This window comes from Ranitomeya variabilis, chromosome 4, assembly GCF_051348905.1.
Source record: "Ranitomeya variabilis isolate aRanVar5 chromosome 4, aRanVar5.hap1, whole genome shotgun sequence".
Classification (NCBI taxonomy): domain Eukaryota; kingdom Metazoa; phylum Chordata; class Amphibia; order Anura; family Dendrobatidae; genus Ranitomeya; species Ranitomeya variabilis.
Genome location: NC_135235.1, coordinates 104,016,621 through 104,039,975, shown reverse-complemented (window position 1 = coordinate 104,039,975; position 23,355 = coordinate 104,016,621). Strand labels below are relative to the sequence as shown.

General features: G+C 44.1%; 1 protein-coding gene across 2 annotated transcripts; it reads left to right on the top strand.

Moving 5' to 3' along the window:
• Nucleotides 1-1,715: 1,715 nt before the first annotated feature.
• Nucleotides 1,716-21,894, top strand: DDX21 (DExD-box helicase 21). Of its 2 annotated transcripts, none has more exons than XM_077259012.1 (17): nucleotides 1,716-1,931; nucleotides 2,870-3,001; nucleotides 3,074-3,271; nucleotides 3,980-4,123; nucleotides 5,125-5,200; nucleotides 5,794-5,972; nucleotides 6,432-6,549; nucleotides 6,780-6,965; nucleotides 10,262-10,407; nucleotides 16,405-16,557; nucleotides 16,668-16,829; nucleotides 16,945-17,064; nucleotides 17,289-17,362; nucleotides 20,166-20,325; nucleotides 20,998-21,132; nucleotides 21,294-21,338; nucleotides 21,505-21,894. In XM_077259012.1, the coding sequence occupies exons 1-17, from the start codon at nucleotides 1,878-1,880 to the stop codon at nucleotides 21,718-21,720; spliced, it is 2,298 nt and encodes a 765-aa protein (XP_077115127.1). In that variant the 5' UTR covers nucleotides 1,716-1,877; the 3' UTR covers nucleotides 21,721-21,894. The 2 variants fall into 2 exon arrangements, with proteins under 2 accessions (XP_077115127.1, XP_077115128.1); XM_077259013.1 differs by having other exon boundaries at nucleotides 1,766-1,931; nucleotides 2,870-2,971.
• The last annotated feature ends 1,461 nt before the right edge of the window (nucleotides 21,895-23,355 follow it).

Genomic DNA, 23,355 nt, shown 5'->3' with positions numbered 1-23,355 from the left:
GATTTTAGGGTTGAGGTACTACCTAGGTATCCCCCATTGGTGTGTACACTAGGGTCTTTTAGGGATAAAAGGGTAAGCCGCCGAGGAGCGGGGGCACCATATTGCGTTCAAGAGGGTGCCAACCTCCGCAGGTAGGCAGGGATTAGGAAGGGACGGGTAGGACACAATAGGGACACCCATACCCCTCCCTCCCCCTACCATTTCATGTGAGTGTATTTAGTGTAGTATTATTGTTGCCTGGTGTCAAAGTTTTAGGACATTGTTACATTTTAATCGATTTAATAAAATAGTAATAGCTGCCCTCAGTCACTGGCTTTACCATTCTGGCGGAGAAAATTGCGCGGGAGCCCACGCCAATTTTTTCCGCGATTTACCCCCTTATTTTAGCAGCTACAGCAGCCAAATTTTGCACATACACACTACTAACATTAGTAGTGTGGAATATGCAAAAAAAAAAGGGATACGAGATGGTTTACTGTATGTAAACCATGTCTCATATCCTGTCGGGTTTGGGAAGGAGAAATGAAAAGCTGGCAATTGAATTACCGACTTTTCTATAGAACAGCGCTGCGTATTTCTCGTAAGTCACACTGCTGGTCCGTGTGTAATCCGTATTTTTCTCGCCCCCATAGACTTTCATTGGCGATTTATTTGCGCAATACGGTGACAAATGCAGCATGCTGCGATTTTCTACGGCCGTACAAGACCGTATAATACGGATCCGTAAAATACGGCTGATAGGAGCTGGGACATAGGGAATCATTGGGCCGTGTGTTATGCGTATTTTACGGATGTGTTTTCTGCGCTCATACGTCCCTAATACTCGCCAGTGTGACGCCGGCCTAAGTCAGGGGTCAACTGCAGCCCAGACTTCCTCTTCATGCTCAATTTGTCCGAAGGTGGAGACAGTGACGCCAGCGCTGACTGGGCACCGGGGTCACATGCCACAACACTACATCACAGCTCCAAGGAGAGCGAGTACCGACACTCCGGGATCGACGTCGACATAAGAGATGACTATAGGTTTTATCATTTTATGGGGCCAAACATTTTGATCCAGAAGGGGCTGTCCTAGTAGTGGAGAACCCCTTTAAAAATGGTAAAAATAATACACATATACATTGCAATGTACAGTATATGTTCAAAGCTTCAGGCTTTGAAAACAGCGAAAATAAATGACCGATCCATTCTTCTGGCGGCTTCACCATTTATTGTAACTAGTTAAAATTAAAAAACCCCTTGGCTACAAAACAAATCTGCTGAGAAAGCGACTGCAGAGACCGGAGAAGAGGCTTTAGGACCATCACTTCCTTAGAGCTTTCCTGGATGTGAGGGCCTTTAGTCACCTCTTTCCTGCTGTCGTGTTTATATATATATATATATATACAAGTTTATGTATCAATAGTGAGAGGCGTCCAAGTGCCCAGAAGAATGAATCAGTTACTTCAATTTTAACTCCTCTGCGGTTGTTGAAGGCTGAAAAAAATTAAAGGAAATTCAAAAAGACTGAGCATGTGCACAGCCAATGGTTATACGTGCGGTTTTTATGCGCTCTTTCAGGCGGGCTACTGATGGAAACGTGGTGTGTTTGCGCCGCTGGTGGCCACGAGGAGGATAACGCGTACATCCATGTATGTGATGGAGAAGACGCCTCCCATCCCCCACACAACATACACGACTTCCGAAATAAGCCCGCACGTGCCGCTGCGCAGATCACGTGCCCACGCACTGGGCGCAGACATGACGCGTCACTCCCTGCCCGCACAGGCTTCTGGGAATGACGTCGTTTCCGCTTCCCTTTTCACGCTTCCTCCTGTAGCGTGGCCGCTGCGCATTCCCCGCTCTCTTGGGTGCGGGACTTTTAGAGACGGTATTTCATGCCTGGAATTATTCACACCGAAGAAATGGAGAGTAGAGTCGGCAAGAAGAAGGTGGGTGGTCGGCGGGGAGGCCTGCAGGCGGCGCCTCTGTGCGGTTTGCGCCAATGACTACACTTGTGCCAGCTGGCGTCCTCTGCTGTGTGAGGGCTGGAGAGCGGAGGGTGAGCTGTGTCTGGTCAGCTGCTGACCTTTATTAGGAGGTGCCTGCTGGGACTTGTAGTTCTCCAGCACTGTATTGTATACACCTCCAGCTGCAGGTGCTGATATGCTGACCATAGTTCCCAGCAGTGAGTGGACTATCAGATTATATATATATATATATATAGATAGATAGATAGATAGATAGATATCTATCTATATATTATCCTGTACCTGCCCCGGGAATAAGGAACAGGAGCTCCTTTAACCTGTTGTTTTTTCCCTCCAAAGCCCCCCCAAAAAAACAATTTTGTCTAGAGCGCTTAACACATGGGTTAAATACTTTTTATATCTTTGAGGCTCAGACTTTTGCAGATGCAGCTATCCAAAATGTTTTCTGTTCTACTTTAAAGCCATATGCTTATAATGAAAGTGTTCCTGTCTTCAAGCCTAGCATCGTCCCTCTGCTGTTACCCTGTTCTCTTTTGAAAATGAATTCAAAATATATTTTTAAATAAAATAGACTTTATATGTGTACTTTTTCCTGTCCTTTTAGAGAAGTTAGTGATGGAGGGAGCTGCCTATTTTTACTCATTTCACCACTTTATCAAATATCAATATTTGTGTTTCCTTGGAAGCCCAGAACTGCTTGTTTTACACCATGTTGATTGATGTAACAAGTGCCGCACTGAAAATAGGACTGAGTCTATCGCACGTTATTTTACATGTTGTCAAAATATAACAGGTTATGATCAGTGACTGAGCACCTCCTCCTGTCGCCCCTGAATTTTCATTGTAAATTCTTGCACAATATTAGCGAACCCCCCTCATTGTTTGTGATTGTTTTCCAGAAAATATCTGAAACTCCCACACCCAAGAAGATAAAAAGAAAAATGCAGAATGGGGACACAGAAGAACCTGAATTTGAGCAAGTGTCTAGTATCAACGGACAGGTGACTGAAGATTGTAATCACAACAAACCGGTAACAGTATAGCAATTGTCTCTGCTCATCCTTTCACTTCTACAGATCTGAATCTAATTAATTTTTCTTTAGACACCAAAACGGAAGAAAAAGAAGAAACTTGCTGAAAAAGAGAGTTCTCCTGAAGCAGCTGAGCAAATTGATGAAGAGCAAGAACAAACCGAAGCTCCTAAAGTAAAGAAATCAAAGAAGAAAAAGCAAAAATATGAGCAGGAAGACTTAGAAGAAGAAAACACAGCAGAATCTGAGCCGCAGGTTAATGGCAAAAAGGTAACATCACTCTGCATGAATCATAATGCGCAGATGGCCTTTTCAGAGAGGAAGGGACCATTTATTATATGTAGAAATTCTAAAAGTCAATACTCTGGATCGGAAGCCAAATCAGGAATTTGCAGGCATGTGCTAAGGCGTTTGAAAGGCTCCGACAAGTGGTTTAAGCGGTAAAGTTTATCCTTGTGGAGAGCACAAAGTTGCCAAATAAATACATATAGGCAATGCAATTAATCCGGATGATGTAATTGTCCATACTATTTAATCTTTTCCTGAATTTGTCTTTACTGATGGAGTCTGTCCACACATCGAGGGTTCTTGTTAAGTCTGTAAGGACTTAAATGTAGATTCTACAGCTCAGTCCTGACTTCTCACAACTGGTGTAAGTGAGCAAGTTATTATATATCCCATTCACATGCAGCTAAAGAAATATTTATGAAGGCTTTGATATTGTTGGGATGTCGTCTACTTGCATGGAAAAGCTACTTTAAGTATTGATTTTGGGCTAATCCATGTGTGAATCTGCTGCCACATCAATAGCAATTGGGGTTTCGGCCTAGAATTTCTTTGAAACATACACTTCAGATTTTCCTTATGTGAAACCTACATATTTAACCCTTATTAGTTTGTTGTGTTGCTTGCGGCAGGTAGGATTTGCAACTGACTGGGTTTTTTTTTTCTCTTCCCCATAATGTGCTCTTATGGTAGAGTGGTAAACCAGCAAAAGCAATGAAAACTCCTAATATCGAGAATGGAAAAATGGAAACTGCAAATGACGGAGCCCCGAAGGCAAAGAAAATTAAAATTGACCCTGAAGCAGAAGAGAAGGAGGAATCCAAATCAGACGATGAGGTACTGTCCATAAAAATAAATAATGAAAAAAAGTCATAATCATTCTTAAAGGAAACCTGTAATGTCGTCTTCCACCCCCCCACCCCCCCCCAAAAGAAAAAAAACTACCTGCAGATATCGTCTTAACCTGTAGGTCAATACCTTCCTAAAACAGAACGTTTGCATTACTGAAACCCTGGCTACCGGGAGGAAATTAACTTTATTCCTCTAGCTTTCAGTCATAGAGGTGTGACTTCAGTCACTGCTCGATACATGGTGAACAGTGATTGTTACCACACTGCAGCACTGACTGGCAGCCAGCTTTACACTGCTGAGAGGGCTGTAAGTCAGTACCGGAGCGCTTTACAGCCGTCATTCACTATGTACTGAGCGGTAACTGAAGTTGTTCCGGCTGCTCTTCTGACTGAAAGCCAGAGGAGTAAAAGCAGTTGGACTTTCAGTGTGGCGGCTGCACAGCTTTAGAACGCTATTAATCTGCAGGTTTATGGTGAGTTTTGACATGACATTCCCTTACGATTGTGGGAAAACCCTTTATATCGGCTGTTGCCTGGCATTAATAAAAGAAAAAAAAAAAAGCTAAATCGCTTGGATGTACATTACATTGCTGCAATGATGTAAGCAAAGGTTTTTCAGTATTGAATGATCACTAACGGTTTCCGAGTTGTTTAAAAGTGATCAGACATTTAGCCACCGTTTAAGTAGCAGGAAGCAGATTGGAGCAGTCGTCGATGTAGTAATTCCCACGACTGGTTCTTGATTTGCGTCCTGCTCGGCACATTCACGCTGTATGTATGGCATCAATCAAGGAACAGTGGGTGTGATTATTTACTTCTGCAGCAAATTATTGCAACTGCTGCAATAAGGTATTTACCTGCACTGTAGCAGCATAAAAAACAAAACAATCCTCTTCATGACAGGTGAGATTCCGTGGGAAAGTTGTTCATTATGACATTCAAAATCTATGAATGCATTATGTACTGTATGTATTGACTTTTTTGCAGGAGACTGCCTTGGAGAAAAAAGAAGGCGACTTTTCTAAATTTCCTATTAGTCAAGAAACAATAGCAAATCTGAAAGGTAAAACTTTAGATTTTTGGCTTGGCAGTCATGTGAATACAGTGTTGTGTACCAGCTAATACAGTAGTCCAACTGCCATGGTAAACCATTGGTTCCCTGCAGTTGTGTTGTGGGGGCCAGTATGTGCATGCATGCATGCATGCACCGGCAATGATAACATTTAAATGCTGCTGTCAGAAATTGGTAGCAGCTTTTAAATGGTTAATCTGCTGTGATTGAGGCAAGCTCTGGTCACTGCATTTACAGGCAGATGGTGGCTATGTGACTCTGGCAGAATGTGCCTGGTATAAAGCGGACTCAGCTACTGAGCTAACATCATATTTAATCAACCCATGATGGAAATGTACAACATGGGCTGTTAAATAGTTACTTTGTCAGATTGAGCTTTCTTACTCAGAACTTGTATGTAACACTGAAGCTGTGGGACTGCCATCCTTATTGGTTTCTGCTTTCTGAAGTAATCTATGAATGTATGTGCAATTATTATGCTATTTTATTAAACCATTAATATCACCCACACACATACCCACCTGCTTGTGTAGAATTAATATTAACAGCTGTAATCATCTCATTCAATTTGTCTTGTTTTCCAGCTAAAGGAGTTACTTACCTGTTTCCTATCCAGTCCAAAACCTTCCATACAGCTTATAGTGGTAAGGATGTCGTAGTCCAGGCTCGCACTGGTACAGGCAAAACCTTGTCCTTTGCAATCCCTGTGATCGAGAGGCTAATCCAAGATAAGACCCCATTAATGCAAGGACGACCACCTCGGGTAAGACTCTTGTCTTGCATGGATCTGTTCTCGCATGCAGCAAGGAATAGTTTGGATGCTTTGTATATGAATTATATTGTTAGTCCATTAGCAATTCTGCTTGGCGGCTGTTCAGTCCATGGTTCAATTAGTGGATTAAAATAACGGATAGACCCTTCAGCCCATTTTCTAGATACAATTAATATAATATACGTAGAGTCTCTATGGGAAAAAATGATTTAAATAAATTTGAAAGCATTTGGGTGATTATATAGTGAATTTCACATTCTTCCATCCGTCTCTCTTCTTTATATATAGTCTTACTAGAAGAGACATGCCAACTCTCGAGCCATTGTGTTTATGCAAGTGTATGTGTGATTGGCAGTAAGAATTTTCTTTGAATCGAATTCCCACATTTTTTTCAATAGATTGAATCTGATAACAGGAAAAAAAATTAACTTAAAATGCCTGGTTTTGCAGGTGATTATTCTTACACCCACAAGAGAACTTGCTATTCAGATAACAAATGAAATTCGCAGCATCTCTAAAAAGCTGAAGACATGTTGTTTCTATGGAGGAACGCCATATCAGCAGCAAGGTAAGATTGTGTCCTGCTAAGAATCTGAGCATTGATGTGTTCAATTCCAGTTCCTATTTTAATGATTGCTGGTTCATACTGCAAAAGTTTTGGCGGGTCATGTCTGAAAAATGTACATTTATTGATCACTATCTACTCTCCCTTTAAATGCCACAATGTTTCTATTGGTAAATGAGCAAAAGTCTAACAATATTAAACACTGAACTAATATTTCCTCTTCTTTCCTACAGCATTTTCCATAAAAACCGGGATTGATATTTTGGTTGGCACCCCCGGTCGTATTAGAGATCTTATCCAGAACTTCAAGCTGGATCTCACTGTTCTGAAACATGTGGTGTTGGATGAGGTCGACATGATGTTTGACATGGGCTTTTCTGAACAAGTTGAAGAAATCCTAACTGTCCGCTATAAATCTGGTAGGTCAAAATAATTGAATATTATTAGCACAGGCAATATAATTGTAGGTTGGTGGTCTGCTGCAGTACATTTATCTAATATATAAAGCTGAATGTGTGTGTGTGTGTGTGTATGTATGTATGTATGTATGTATGTCCGGGATTGGCATCTGAACCGTCGCAGCTACAGCCACAAAATTTTGCACAGTCACACGTCTGGACCCCGAGAGCGTCATAGGCTATGTTGTGAGGTGAAATTTTAACCCCGCGCTTTCCAATTCACCAAACAATTTTGCCCCTATCGACATAATGGGGAAAAAGTGAAAGGAAAAGTGTTGGAGGCGTCGCAGCTACAGGCACAAAATTTTGCACAGTCACACGTCTGGACCCTGAGAGCATCAAAGCTATGTTGTGAGGTGAAATTTTAACCCCGCGCTTTCCAATTCACCAAACAATTTTGCCCCTATCTACATAATGGGGAAAAAATGAAAGGAAAAGTGTTGGAGGCAAATTAACAGCTGCCAGATGTGAACAAGGGGGACTTAAAGAATGACAGCGATGGCGCCAAAGAGTATATACTGTACAGTTGCTAAGGTGGGGCCCCAACATGGGATAATCACCACACCACCACGGGGATATGAACACACACACAAAATGCGCCACATACTACCACGTGCTCGAACACATATACCACCCTCAGCGCACATTTCACCACACATACACCAACCTCGCCACATAAAAGTAGAAACACAAAAGTCGCCGCTCAAAACTCGCCACGCGCAAAACTCTCTACATGCAAAACTCGCCACACGTGCAAAACTCACCTCATGGAAAACTCGCCACACGCAAAACTTGCACACGCAGAAAAATTGCCACACGCAGAAAAATTGCCACATGCACAAAAGTTGCAACACATGCAAAAGTTGCCTCACACAAAACTTGCACATACTCAAAAGGCACCACACATAAAACTCGCCACGCGCAAAACTCGCCATGCGCAAAACTTGCTGCACACAACGCTAACCTGTCACATGCAACTCGACACACAAAAAGTTGCTACACGCATGTCGCCACACAAAACTCATCTCACAAAAGTCCCTACATGCATGTCGCCACACGCAACTCAACACACACAACTTGACACACGAAACTCGCCCTAAAACACACACAAGTCTGGTATTATCCTTCAAAAATAAAAATCTGATTAATAAGCAGACAAACTACAAGAGCAACAAATGTACCATATAGGAATCCGGCAGCTGTCAGTCACATGACCAGTCTATTATGTGTATGTGTGAGCTAATATATACTGCCAGGGGGTGGGCTTACTGTTGGCTGGGGATTTATCAGGCTGCCATTTTAGCTTACAAATACTGAGGTAAAAATACTGACCAAATAACGTGTGAACGAGGTCTAATACAGGAGGAGATGACATACAGATATATACTATATACAGGAGGAGATGACACACAGGTATATACTATTTACAGGGGAGATGACACACAGGTATATACTATATACAGGAGAGATGACACACAGGTATATACTATATAGAGGAGGAGATGACATACAGGTACATACTACATACAGGACGAGATGACATACAGGTATATACTATATACAGGAGGAGATGACACACAGGTATATACTATATACAGGAGCAGATTACCTACAGGTATATAGTATATACAGGAGGAGATGACATACAGGTATATGCTATGTATAGGAGGAGATGACATACAGGTATATACTATATACAGGAGGAGATGACACACAGATATATACTATATATAGGCGAGATGACACACAGGTATATACTATATACAGGAGATTACATACAGGTATATCTAATATATAAAGCTGAATGTGTGTATGTATGTATGTGTGTATGTCCGGGATTGGCATCTGCACCGTCGCAGCTACAGCCACAAAATTTTGCACAGTCACACGTCTGGACCCCGAGAGCGTCATAGGCTATGTTGTGAGGTGAAATTTTAACCCCGCGCGTTCCAATTCACCAAACAATTTTGCCCCTATCTACATAATGGGGAAAAAGTGAAGGGAAAAGTGTTGGAGGAAAATTGACAGCTGCCAGATGTGAACAATGAGGACTTAAAGAATGAGAGCGATGGCGCCAAAGGGTATATACCGTACAGTTGCTAAGGTGGGGCCCCGACATGGGATACTCACCACACACGGGGATATGAACACAAACACAAAATGCGCCACACACTACCACGTGCTTGAACACATATACGACCCTCAGCACACATTTCACCACACACACACCAACCTCGCCACATAAAAGTCGAAACACAAAAGTCACCACTCAAAACTCGCAACGCGCAAAACTCGCTACATGCAAAACTCGCCATATGCAAAACTAGGCTCACGCAAAACTCGCCACACGTGCAAAACTCACCTCATGGAAAACTCACCTCATGCAAAACTTGCACACACAGAAAAATTGCCACATGTACAAAAGTTGCACCACATGCAAAAGTTGCCTCACACAAAACTTGCACATACTCAAAACGCACCACACATAAAACTCGCCACGCGCAAAACTCGCCATGCACAAATCTTGCTGCACACAACTTGCTACACTAACCTGTCACATGCAACTCGACACACAAAATGTTGCTACACGCATGTCGCCACACAACTCATCTCACAAAAGTCGCTACATGCATGTCGCCACACGCAACTCAACACACACAACTTGACACATGAAACTCGCCCTAAAACACACACAAGTCTGGTATTATCCTTCAAAAATAAAAATCTGATTAATAAGCAGACAAACTACAAGAGCAACAAATGTACCATATAGGAAATACGGCAGCTGTCAGTCACATGACCTGTCTATTATGTGTATGTGTAAGCTAATATATACTGCCAGGGGGTGGGCTTCCTGTTGGCTGGGGATTTATCAGGCTGCCAATAGCAACCAATCACAGCTCAGCTTCTATTTTGCTACAGTTAATTAACCTGAGCTCTGATTGGTTAATATAGGCAACAAAGACATTCTCAGTATAACAAAGCTAATATATGTTGTGAAATGCTTCTATTAGCTTAGTTTTTGCCTTTTAATAATTACATTTCTATCTATTTGTTTTGTGGTTTTTGTGTGCAGAATACATTTTTGTTAACACATTCTATTTTGCTAACAGCAGTCATTAACCCGGGCGAAGCCGGGTAGTACAGCTAGTAAGTTATATAGTGGAGCGCACAAAGTTTACTCTAAACACAAGGGTACAGTACTGAAATTGTATTCAGTAAAATGTTTGGGGTTTTTTTTTCTTTGTATTTTGAAGATCCAAATGAGAATCCACAGACTCTTCTTTTCTCTGCAACTTGCCCCAACTGGATGTATGATGTTTCTAAGAAGTACATGAGGCGAGAGTATGAGAAAATTGATCTTGTAGGACACCGCAGTCAGAGGGCTGCTATAACTGTGGAGGTGAGTTCTTGGCATGTTATTTGCACTTCTTGTATATGGGAACTGATTGCATATCCATTGTTTGTTTCAGAAATTTGACATTAAGAAAGGTCTATATGTATAACCACTCTTCCTAAAGTGGACCTGCAACAATCCATTAAACAAAGTCCTCGAAAGTATGAGCCTATTGGTTGCAGTTTTTCGCTTTACTCTGACTTAAAGGGTAATTCCAATTTCAGCCATTCATGGAGGCAGCCTACTGACTCTTCACCCTCTTCTCTCCATCGGCTGTCTGTCCATCACATTCCTTTTTTGACTACTATGTTTACCCATTAATTAGACAGGATTTTATATTTTTTGCTCCGAAAGGGATTGGGACTTATTTTTTACCTTCAACAATAATCCACATTTAGGCTATGTGCACACGTTCAGGATTTTTTGCATTTTTTCGGCCGTTTTCCGCGGGACAAACGCTTAAAAAAACGCATACATAAGCATCCCATCATTTTTAATGCATTCTGCAATTTTTGTGCACATGATGCGTTTTTTTCCTGCAAAGAAAACGCATGACGGTAAAAAAAACATAGCATGTTCATTAATTCTGCGGATTTTTCGAGTTTTTCCCGCTATTTAATGCATTGGGAAGCTCTGGAAAAAAAAAAAAAACGAGCAAAAAACGCGAAAAAAAGCATGCGGATTTCCTGTAGAAAAAGTCCGGTTTTGTTCAGGAAAATTCTGCAGAAAATCCTGACATGTGCACATAGCCTTATTCTTAACCCCTTCATGACCTTGGGTTTTTCCGTGTTCGTTTTTCACTCCCCTCCTTCCCAGAGCCATAACTTTTTTATTTTTCCGTCAATTTGGCCATGTGAGGGCTTATTTTTTGCGGGACGAGTTGTACTTTTGAACGACATCATTGGTTTTACCATGTCGTGTACTAGAAAACGGGAAAAAAATTCCAAGTGCAGTGAAATTGCAAAAAAAAAGTGCAATCCCACACTTGTTTTTTGTTTGGGTTTTTTGCTAGGTTCACTAAATGCTAAAACTGACCTGCCAATATGATTCTCCAGGTTAGTACGAGTTCATAGACAGCTAACATGACTAGGTTATTTTTTATCTTAAAGGGCCACTGTCACCCCCTCCAGCCGTTATAAACTAAAAGAGCCACCTTGTGCAGCAGTAATGCTGCATTCTAACAAGGTGGCTCTTTTAGTTTTTGATTCAGTTAATCCCTGAATAAAGCGTTTTAAAGTTTGCCACAAATACCTGACTTTGTACCTGGAGGCGGTCCGAAGCCTCCTCTATGAATCTCCCAACTGCCGTCACTCTTCTCTTCAGGGGCGATGGTCGCCGCCCCCTGAGCGCTGTTTCTTCTTAAATCCGGCGCCTGCGCTGTGCGTGCCTGCCTGGGGCAGGCGCAGTCTTCATTGTCAGTCACAGCTCAGATGCAGGTTGCCGCAATATACACTAATCCTCACCAGCGTTTGTAATGAGGCAGCCGCAAATAACAATGCTGGAAGGCGGGGAAGCGTCCGAGATGGGGGAGCGCCTGAACAGCGCAGTGCGCATGCCCAGGAATGCCAGCCCCGCACTGTGCATAATGAATAACACAGTGCGGGGCGGGGATTCAGCAACAGGGTGGCCGCACTGCCCGCACAGGCGCAGTCAGGCACCCTGCATCTGAGCTGTGACTGACAATGAAGACTGCGCCTGCCCCAGGCAGGCACGCACAGCGCAGGTGCCGGATTTAAGAAGAAACAGCGCTCAGGGGGCGGCGACCATCGCCCCTGAAGAGAAGAGTGACGGCAGTTGGGAGATTCATAGAGGAGGCTTCGGACCGCCTCCAGGTACAAAGTCAGGTATTTGTGGCAAACTTTAAAACGCTTTATTCAGGGATTAACTGAATCAAAAACTAAAAGAGCCACCTTGTTAGAATGCAGCATTACTGCAGCACAAGGTGGCTCTTTTAGTTTATAACGGCTGGAGGGGGTGACAGTGGCCCTTTAAGTGGTGGAAAAAAAATTCCAAACTTTGCTAAGAAAATAAATAAAAAATTGCGCCATTTTCCGAAACTCGTAGCGTCTCCATTTTTCATGATCTGGGGTCGGTTGAGGGGTTATTTTTTGCGTGCCGAGCTGTCTTTTTAATGATACCATTTCGGTGCAGATACGTTCTTTTGATCGCACGTTATTGCATTATAATGCAATGTCGCGGCGACCAAAAAAACGTAATTCTGGCGTTTCGAATTTTTTTCTCGCTACGCTGTTTAGCGATCAGGTTAATGCGTTTTTATTGATCGGGCGATTCTGAACGCGGCGATACCAAATGTGTAGGTTTGATTTTTTTTTTTTTATTATTGATTTATTTTGATTGGGGCGAAAGGGGGGTGATTTAAACTGTTATATTTTTTTCGCACTTTTTTACTTTTTTTTTTTTTTTTTTTTTACTTTTGCCATGCTTCTATAGCTTCCATAGGAGGCTAGAAGCTGGCACCACTCGATCGCCTCTGCTACATAGCAGCGATCTGATGTTCGCTGCTATGTAGCAGAAATGCAGGTGTGCTGTGAGCCGACCACAGGGTGGCGCTCACAGCTACCGTGGATCAGTAACCATAGAGGTCTCAAGGACCTCTATGGTTACAATGCTGAAGCATCGCCAACCTCTGATCATGTGACCGGGGGTCGGCGATGCAATCATTTCCGGACGCCCGGCCGGAAGCGGTAGTTAAATGCCGCTGTCTGCATTTGATAGCGGCATTTAACTAGTTATTAGGCGCGGGCAGATCGCGTTTCTGCCCGTGCCTAATACGGGCACATGTCACAGGTTCAAAACAGCTGACATGTCCCGGCTTTGATGCGGGCTCACGGCCGGAGCCCTGCATCAAAGCGGGGGTTCTGACCTCGGACGTACTATCCCGTCCGAGGTCAGAAAGGGGTTAAATAAAAACAACTTGTATTCAGATATAAATACACATGTACATACGCACACTGCTAATATGGTACATACAAGCCTATCTCCTCTTTAACTTCTTGTGGACTCCTGCAGTTAAAGGACCTTTGATGACATCATGGTCATCAGTCATAACATCGGAATAGAAATATTGGGACCCTAACAGACTGGGGGGCCCTGAGAAAAATACCCAATTTGCCATCTCTTTTCCCCCTAATACTGGCCCTGCATACCAGCCTGTCTCCTCTAGACTCCCACAGTTAAAGGAACTTGGGTCACATGACTGTGATGTCCTTAAGCAGTCTTAACCTCAGAATAGAAATGCTGGGGGAACCTAGAGAGTGGGGGGCCCTGGGTAACTGCCCATTCCGCACCAGCACCACAACCCTTACTGTATCTACGGTTTATTTTTGGAGTAGTGCTTATATTTCAATCATGCTCCAAAAATCCTGTAAAATCATGCTAGGGCTTAATTTCGGGGGAATGCACTATGAAACTTGAAACCTCTTCTTTTGAGGATGAGACCTTACTTCAGGGGTAAGTCCTTGATACGGATTTGTATTAGATTCTGTGTACATCCTCGTTGCTGATGTCTGCGAGATGGTCTAAGAGTCTTGATCCAGAACCTCCACTTTAGCTGTGAAGGGTTTCTATTTATTTCTCCTCCCACCCCTTTCCTTCTCTCGTCAATTTAACCTGGACCTCTCATCACATTTTGCGGCAAACACACTATTTTATGGCTGCTGCAGAGCAGAATAAAATGTTTAATTTCACCTAACCTTTGCAAAGATATTGGCAGTCAATGTTTAGCACCTAATGAGTTAACACCCACTTGGACACAACTAAAGTTATTAGATATTGTTCACTTGATACGTGGACTTTATGACACTGACCAATCATAAGCAGAGAGCAACATGTGCAGAAGGACGTGTGATCTCATCAGGGTCACATGACCCGAGTTACAATTATTATTGTGATCACTGGTATAATGCATTACACCTGTCAGTGATACTGACAAAGCTCCCTCCCTCTCCTAACCCAAATGATGTGATCACTATATATTGTGGCATTTAGTGGGTTAAACAATGACAGCTAGAGCTCGGCTATCACATAAGCCGAGCTCCCGGTGGTGATTTTGCGGGCACAACCTATGTGCCCGCCTGATCTTCTTCAGGACGTACCGGTATGTCCATTTGTGGGAAGGGGTTGAAGCAAAGTTCTGAGATCTGTTGTGGTTTCTCAGAATGAGTCGGCCCAGCCATTCTGTAGTTTTTTGGTCCCACTTTTATCTTTTCTTCTTTCACCCCTAGTTAGTGGATTTAAGGCCTTGCTTTCAACTCCCCTGGAAGTCGCGGCACGATCCGTAATCTTCTAGTGACCTTTGGCTTAAGCATCATTAAGAACACTTGTCTATGCATTTGGTCATAGCTCTTCTGATCTCTGTCCCAACAAGTGGTACTTTAGACTTGTCTTAAGCCGCATTCTGCTTTTTGAATGAAGTACTATAGTGATTTGTAAGAAAATTCAGTGGATATCTTTCCATCTTGGCTCATTCCACTATTGCTATGAGAAGCTTCTTTGGTGGTGCACTATGAGCGACGGACCACTACCTGGCCCTCTCTTCTCACCTCGCATGGTTCTGCAGGGTAAAGAGACAATTGCCTGTGCCATGTCATGTATCCTCCCGCAGGGAAACACTTCTGATGATCCATGTTTTTGTGTTCCTACTGACTTTCCACCAAATCCTTTTCTTGAGTATATTGGGAAATAAGTCTCCTGACATTTGTTTTTCCTCCTGTCTTCCCTAGTCTTTGGACACTGTACTAAGTTACTCTTGTCCTCTATTCAAAGCCGCCCCCCCCCCCCCCTCCCCCAAAAGAACTTTGATAGTACTGCCAAAAAATATTTCCCGGGTTCCCCTTTTATTGATAAATCTGGTCTGAAATATTTTTTGTAGGGGTTAGTGGCAGCTTTCTCTGTAGAGCTTTACTCATCGTACTGTGAACTGGAATGCCCTCCTGGGAGAAGTAGTATGGTTGATGCCACTCTCCTGCTTCACTACAGTATGCACAGATCCGAAGAGCACTGAGGCATCGCTCTGAACGGGTGAAAAGCTTAAAGGGAACCTGTCACCACGTTTTTGGAAGATGGGATAAAAATAGCGTTAAATAGGGGCAGAGGTGGGCGTTACATTAGTGTGTGTGTTATGCGTTTATTACCCACCTAAGTTGCCGAAATAACTTTGCAAAGTCTCCGTTTTCGCCTGTCAATCAGGCTGGTCAGGTCGCATGGGCGTTGTCTTCCCCCAGATTTGGCGTAGTTTTCCGTTGGTGGCGTAGTGGTGTGCGCATGCCCAAAGTCCGGAATCCTCTTCCAGGGGATTTAAAATAGCGCGGTGTTCGTTATTGCATTGGTGATCGGTGGGCGCGGCCATCTTCCTTTGGCCGCGCGTGCGCAGAAGCGGCGCTCTGCTGGCCGCGGCTTCAGGAAAATGGCCGCCGCGATATCCATCTGCGCACGCGCGGCATCCCGCGGCCATTTTCCTGAAGCCGCGGCCAGCAGAGCGCCGCTTCTGCGCACGCGCGGCCAAAGGAAGATGGCCGCGCCCACCGATCACCAATGCAATAACGAACACCGCGCTATTTTAAATCCCCTGGAAGAGGATTCCGGACTTTGGGCATGCGCACACCACTACGCCACCAACGGAAAACTACGCCAAATCTGGGTGAAGACACCACGCCCATGTGACCTGACCAGCCTGATTGACAGGCGAAAACGGAGACTTTGCAAAGTTATTTCGGCAACTTAGGTGGGTAATAAACGCATAACACACACACTAATGTAACGCCCACCTCTGCCCCTATTTAACGCTATTTTTATCCCATCTTCCAAAAACGTGGTGACAGGTTCCCTTTAATTTAGAGCAGTCAGTGTTGGCTACATGAATCACGCTGGTGAATGGATTTATTTTCTGAATCTGACCTTTATAGAGTAGCCTTACTTGATTGTTGTGTGGGGTGGCTGTATTTCTCTACTGCGTTTTGAGATGACATGACTTCTTTTTTGCAGCATTTGGCCATTGAGTGTGGCAGATACCAGAAAGAAGTAGTCCTCGGTGATATCATTCAGGTGTACAGTGGAAGCCATGGTAAAACCATCGTCTTCTGTGACTCCAAGTTAGAAGCTCATGAGTTGTCAACAAATTGTGGCTCATTAAAACAGGTTAGCATGGCTGATATTTGCAATATACTAACAGTGGACTATAAAGATGAGCAAAGAGCCTTACTTTTTTTTTTTTTTTTTTTTTTTTTCTATTTACCATTTATTTTCAGTCTGCCAAAGCATTACACGGGGATCTTCAACAAAAAGAGCGTGAAGTCATCATGAAAGGCTTTAGAAATGGATCTTTTAATATTTTAATTGCTACCAATGTTGCTGCCCGTGGTCTCGACATTCCAGAAGTTGATCTTGTTGTGTTATACTCTGCACCAAAGGTGAGTGGTATTACTTGTGCGGTTGGAGTTTATAGTGGGGGGTTAGGAAATACTAGAGTTATATTGTGCACCACTGACAAGTGTACCATTGTTAATGTACATATCGTCCTCACAGGAAGCTGACGCTTACGTTCACCGATCAGGACGTACAGGCAGAGCAGGACGCACAGGAATTTGCATTTCTCTTTATGAACCCAGAGACAGATATTACTTGCAAACTGTTGAGAGAAGTACGGTATGTAAAAGTAAATCGTTGCTCTTTTTAGAGTGGACAGCTGACGACTTTTAGTAAGATAACTGGTGACTATACTAAACCTTTTCAGTAAGCTTCAACATGTGATTGATCTTGACTCATAAACCCCAATCTACTGAGATATGTAGTGTCTACAGCTCTTACCCTGATGTGAACTGTGACATTAGTATGTAAAATAAAATGTAACGATATTTGTCTTCCTGTAGGGAATCACCTTTAAGAAAGTCGCTGCCCCATCCGTATTGAATGTCGCCAAGTCATCCAGCGCTGACGCTATCAAGTAATTATATGTATTTTCTATCACATAACACTGATATGACCGCTATTAATAGTTTGTGCAGAATGTATGGAGTGTTTAGCGTTGTTGTAAACTGATTTATCGAACGCAGTTTGAGACCGCTGTATGGACGCCTGAAGAACTGCCTCTCAGAGAACCGGTCAGCATGGCTGTAACTTACAGTAAAGACATGGCTGAAATACAGACTAATATCTTTTGGTGAAGAAATCCACTTAAGAGCCATAACATTATTAATCGGAATTTGAAGTTTTCTGTTAATTGGCTTTCTGTGCACAGGAACTGGACTGTATGCGGGATACTCTCCTCCCTGTCTGGGATTTCCCAGCCCCTACAGGTTCTCTTTAAGTCCCTGCATCCATAGCTCCTTTGATTATCCAGCCCAGTGTGACATAACATATGTGTCTTTCTGCAACAATGTCACGCCAGGCAGGCTAATCAAGAGGAACTTCTGATGCCAGATGTAAACACGGTTCTTGTAGTTCCTGTCCAGCGGCCAAAGATTACTGACCTAATAGATGGAGCGAATACTGCAAGTCAATTAATAACATCTCTAGGAGTTTTATTTGGGTGCAAAATGGGGCTCGCTGGACAGACCTTTTTAGATGACTGGAGTGCTGAGTGATCTTTTGGTGTAGCAGATGTGACTTTAGGAAGTACATTTTAATCAAAATATATACCGTATATACTCGAGTATAAGCCGACCCGAGTATAAGCTGACCCCCCCTAATTTTGCCACAAAAAAACTGGGAAAACTTGTTGACTCGAGTATAAGCCTAGGGTGGAAAATGCAGCAGCTACCGGTGAATTTCAAAAATAAAAATAGATGCTCCATACCGTTCATTATGGCCCCATAGATGCTCCATATTAAGCTGTGCCACATATAATGCTCTGCACCATTCATTATGGCCCCATAGATGCTCCACATAAAGCTGTGCCACATATAATGCTCTGCACTGTTCATTATGGCACCATAGATGTGCCATAGAAAGCTGTGCCCCATATACAATGCTCTGCACCGTTCATTGTTGCCCCATAGATGTGCCATAGAAAGCTGTGCCCCATATACAATGCTCTGCAGCGTTCATTGTTGCCCCATAGATGTGCCATAGAAAGCTGTGCCCCATATACAATGCTCTGCAGCGTTCATTGTTGCCCCATAGATGTGCCATAGAAAGCTGTGCCCCATATACAATGCTCTGCACCGTTCATTGTTCCCCTATAGATGTGCCATAGAAAGCTGTGCCCCATATACAATGCTCTGCACCGTTCATTGTTGCCCCATAGATGTGCCATAGAAAGCTGTGCCCCATATACAATGCTCTGCAGCGTTCATTGTTGCCCCATAGATGTGCCATAGAAAGCTGTGCCCCATATACAATGCTCTGCACCGTTCATTGTTCCCCTATAGATGTGCCATAGAAAGCTGTGCCCCATATACAATGCTCTGCACCGTTCATTGTTGCCCCATAGATGTGCCATAGAAAGCTGTGCCCCATATACAATGCTCTGCAGCGTTCATTGTTGCCCCATAGATGTGCCATAGAAAGCTGTGCCCCATATACAATGCTCTGCACCGTTCATTGTTGCCCCCATAGATGTGCCATAGAAAGCTGTGCCCCATATACAATGCTCTGCACCGTTCATTGTTGCCCCATAGATGTGCCATAGAAAGCTGTGCCCCATATACAATGCTCTGCACCGTTCATTGTTGCCCCCATAGATGTGCCATAGAAAGCTGTGCCCCATATACAATGCTCTGCACCGTTCATTGTTGCCCCATAGATGTGCCATAGAAAGCTGTGCCCCATCTATAATGCTGCTGCTGCAATAAAAAAAAAATATGACATACTCACCTCTCTTGCAGCTCCTCAGCGTCCCGTCTCGGCGTCTCTCCGCACTGACTGTTCAGGCAGAGGGCGGCGCGCAGATTAGTACGTCATCGCGCCCTCTGACCTGAACAGTCAGAGCAAGAGGACGGGAAGACGGAGCGGCGCCCAGCGTGTGGAACGGGGACAGGTAACTATGACATACTTACCTGCTCCCGGCGTCCCTGGCTCCTTATCCCAGACAGCTGGTCTCCGGGTGCCGCAGCCTCTTCCTGTGTCAGCGGTCACCGTTACCGTCATTAGAGGAATGAATATGCGGCTCCACCCCTATGAGAGTGGAGTCCATATTCATAACTTTAATGAGCGGTCCCACGTGACCGCTGAACAGGGGAAGAGCTGCGGCACCGAAGACCGTGGGACGGGCAGGAGGAGCGCCGGGACTAGGTGAGTATGGGACACGCTCTCTCCCCCTCACCCGCTGACCCCACCGCCGATCATGACTCGAGTATAAGCCGAGAGGGGCACTTTCAGCCCAAAAATTTGGGCTGAAAATCTCGGCTTATACTCGAGTATATACGGTATCTCTATAATATAATGTATATATGATTTACGAGCGGATAGAGGACTACTTGGCTTTAGTTGCAGCTAGATAATTCTATCCTCCCCACCTTTCTTCTATCCTCCCCACCTTTCTTCTATCCTCCCCACCTTTCTTCTATTCTCCCCACCTTTCTTCTATTCTCCCCACCTTTCTTCTATCCTCCCCACCTTTCTTCTATCCTCCCCACCTTTCTTCTATCCTCCCCACCTTTCTTCTATCCTCCCCACCTTTCTTCTATCCTCCCCACCTTTCTTTTATCCTCCCCACCTTTCTTCTATCCTCCCCACCTTTCTTCTATCCTCCCCACCTTTCTTCTATCCTCCCCACCTTTCTTCTATCCTCCCCTGCCTTCCTCCAGGTCATTGGACTCTGTTCCAGCCGATGTCATTGAGCATTTTAAACCTTATGCTGAAGAGTTGATTGAGAAGAAGGGAGCCCTGGATGCGTTGGCTGCAGCATTGGCTCATATTTCTGGGGCCTCATCTCTGAAGCAGCGATCACTTCTTAACTTGGAGCCGGTGAGAAATTTTGCTTTAAAGAAGCACTCCCATCAAAGTTTTTATTCCCCGACTATATTACAGTCATCATAATATATGGCACTGTGTATCTACAATTGCTCATTTTGCCTCTATTGTTTTTTTTTTTATTAGGTCTATGACATCACATTAAAAACAGACTAACTTAATCCTTCTCAACTTTGTAGAAACAGGAAGTCTTTCTTCCCTGCATGAGTCTTCCCCCCCTCTTCAACCCCTGACCCAGCTGTTCCACTACTTCCCCCTCCAGGGACTTTACAGTAATGTCAGCTTGTCATTCTAATGATGACTCATGCGGGGAGAAGAGACTTCCTGTTTGTACATAGAGCTTAGATTCTGCTAGTCTGTTTTTAATCATGTGATGTCATACAGCTAATGGAAAAAAAATAACTAACTGGGTAGAAAGGCAAAACGAGCAATTGTATAAAAAAAAAAGTGCTAGAAAACTGTCAATCTGCTGGCGATCAGAAACTGCTCAGACAAACTTTGACATGCTCACCTGCTTGAACAAGGTGTGTGTGTACCTTAAATTGCTTGTATACCAATCAAACATCCGCAAAGTGATTTATATGCTAGATTGGTGGCCATAGTATTGTATTCTTTGAAATTGCCGGACTCCACCATATGTTCATTTTTTTTTTTTTTTTGCATAAGGGCTTTGTTACGGTGATATTGGAGAGTTCAGTAGCCATCCACAACCTTTCCTATGTCTGGCGTTCAATCAAAGAACAAATGGGAGAAGACATTGATTCAAAGATACACAGAATGTGCCCTCTGAAGAACTTGATGGTAGGTTTTACGGTATAAAGGGCATTTTTTTCCTAACCCTAGCCAGCTGAGGTCTACATGCCCTAACAATTGCATCACTGAAAATCGTTGCAGTCTTATCCTTTGCATACACGGGACACACAAAAAATTTTTTTGATAACCTATCGTCTCTCTTCCATCAGGGTGTGTGTTTTGATGTTCAGCCAGAAACGCTTAAGGAAATGCAAGTAAGTAATTGATATTTCTCGTGAAATACTGCAGTAGCCAAAAACTTGTCTAATCCTTTGTTTCTTGGAAAATGTAATTCAGCTATAAACCAAACATTACAAATCAGACTGATCGGTATTGCTGTTTTTGACTGTGTTAAGCTAATTCAGTGTTCATTTCTTTTAGGAGGCCTGGAACAATTCAAGACGCTGGAAGCTTTTAGTCGCTACAGAATTACCTGAACTTCAGGAATCAAGGAGAGACGCAGAGGGCCCACGTGGCCGAGGTTTTGGAGGCCGAGGAAGAGGAGGACGATCTTTTGACCGAAGACGTGGTGGCAACAGCAGGAATTCATTCCAAAGAGGAGGAAACAGACGTGGTGGTGGTTTTAGAAGACGCTAATGGACTTCAATACTTTGCAGCAAAGTTATTATTTTTGTTTTAACTTATTCTTTCAAGGACCAGTGATGTACTGCTGAGTTTACAGGACATAAGTTAATAAGCCTGCCACATCTTTTCTATGCCATGTATAGCTGTGTACTCCTGCCCTTAATAAAAATGCTTTATTGGAATAAATCTGTTATTGTGTTTAGTGTGAATGCTATGGTTCAAGTTCACTTGCATTTTCTCTATCCCCATGATGGCACCACGGAGAGAGGGGTCCGCCCCCAGGGACAGGAAACCTACAGATGAAAAAGGGCGTACCTCTCTCCCACATCAGTTGGTTTCCTGTCCCTGACGGGGAACCTACAGCGACGTACCTGAAGGATTCTTCGTGGGATTCCAGGGAGCTGGCCGGTCGATTCCTGACAGGGGGCGCCCTGTCACGGCTGTGCCCAGCCGGTTTTCTCCCCCCCTTTTATCCGACCCTGATGCACCACCACGGGGGTCGGCGGGCCCTACGGGTGAGTGTTGCAGGGGAAGGCAGCGAAGAGGATTCGAGCCTGCCTTCCCCAAAAAAGAAAAAAAAAAAAAAAAAAGGGGGAGGAAAGAGGCAGGTGACGGCGGTCACCGATATAGCCTCTGCACCGCTAAAAGGTGCGTGGGGGTAGCGGCGGCTACGCTACCACTATCAGGCAAAGCGCCGCAGGCACCGCTGAACCGCCGCCCAAACCGGAAGTACGGGCCAGGCGGAACGCTAAATCGCGCGCACAGGCGTCCCCATTAATATCCTCCCTATAGGACGCCGGTGCCGCGAACCGGAAGTGACGCGCGCGCGTGCGCAGGTGACCACTTTTCCCGGCGGCAAGTTTAAAAACAGCGTCCTCGATAGAGGAAACGTGGCAAACCCTCTCTACTTTGAGAAACACCACTATGAGCGATAAAGAGCAACAAGAGGCACAGGAGTGTGCACAATCTTCACCTGAGGAAGTACTACGTCCGCGCTCACAACATCAGCGCAAGGGGAACGCTTCATCCCAGCAGCGCAGCAGCAGTGGACGCTCAGGGTCACAACGCAGCCGAGTCTCTGGGGGAAATACACGGCCGGTGACGAACCCAGCGGATATAGTCCCGAGGCCAGAGACGGTACCTCTTAAACCGTAAGGGGTGAGTGATCTGCGTGAAAGTAATATTGTAATATGAGATTACTTTTTTATTTTTCCCTAGGGAAGAAAATGTACAGGCAAATCAAAGCACAAAGTGTGTGCGATATGTTCAGAAGAATTACCTCCCTCGTGGGAAAAAAAGCTATGCGGGTCCTGCATAGAAAAAAACCATCCAGGAGGAATCTCCGGCATTCGCGTCAGACCTGAAAACCCTAATAAAAAATCAAGTAGAAAGTGCCCTCAAAGGCATTAAGATTCCGAGGAAAAAACATAGATCAGGTCATAAGTCTCCCGAGTCCAGTATAGACAAATCAGAAAGCGAGACATCTGACTCTGGTGATTCATCAACATCCGACACTTCCTCACTATCTTCGGAGGGAGGGCGCAGTTGCTTCCCCATCGAAGAGACAGACGCATTGGTAAAGGCCATCAGAACAACGATGGGTCTGGTAGACGAACGCCCTAAAAGAACAGCACAGGACATAATGTT

Coding starts and splice junctions, on each gene's coding strand:
- DDX21 (XM_077259012.1), top strand. CDS start 1,878: ATGCCTGGAATTATTCACACCGAAGAAATGGAGAGTAGAGTCGGCAAG. Junction 5,201..5,793: donor AACAATAGCAAATCTGAAAG/GTAAAACTTTAG, acceptor CTTGTTTTCCAG/CTAAAGGAGTTACTTACCTG. Junction 16,558..16,667: donor ATTGTGGCTCATTAAAACAG/GTTAGCATGGCT, acceptor ATTTATTTTCAG/TCTGCCAAAGCATTACACGG.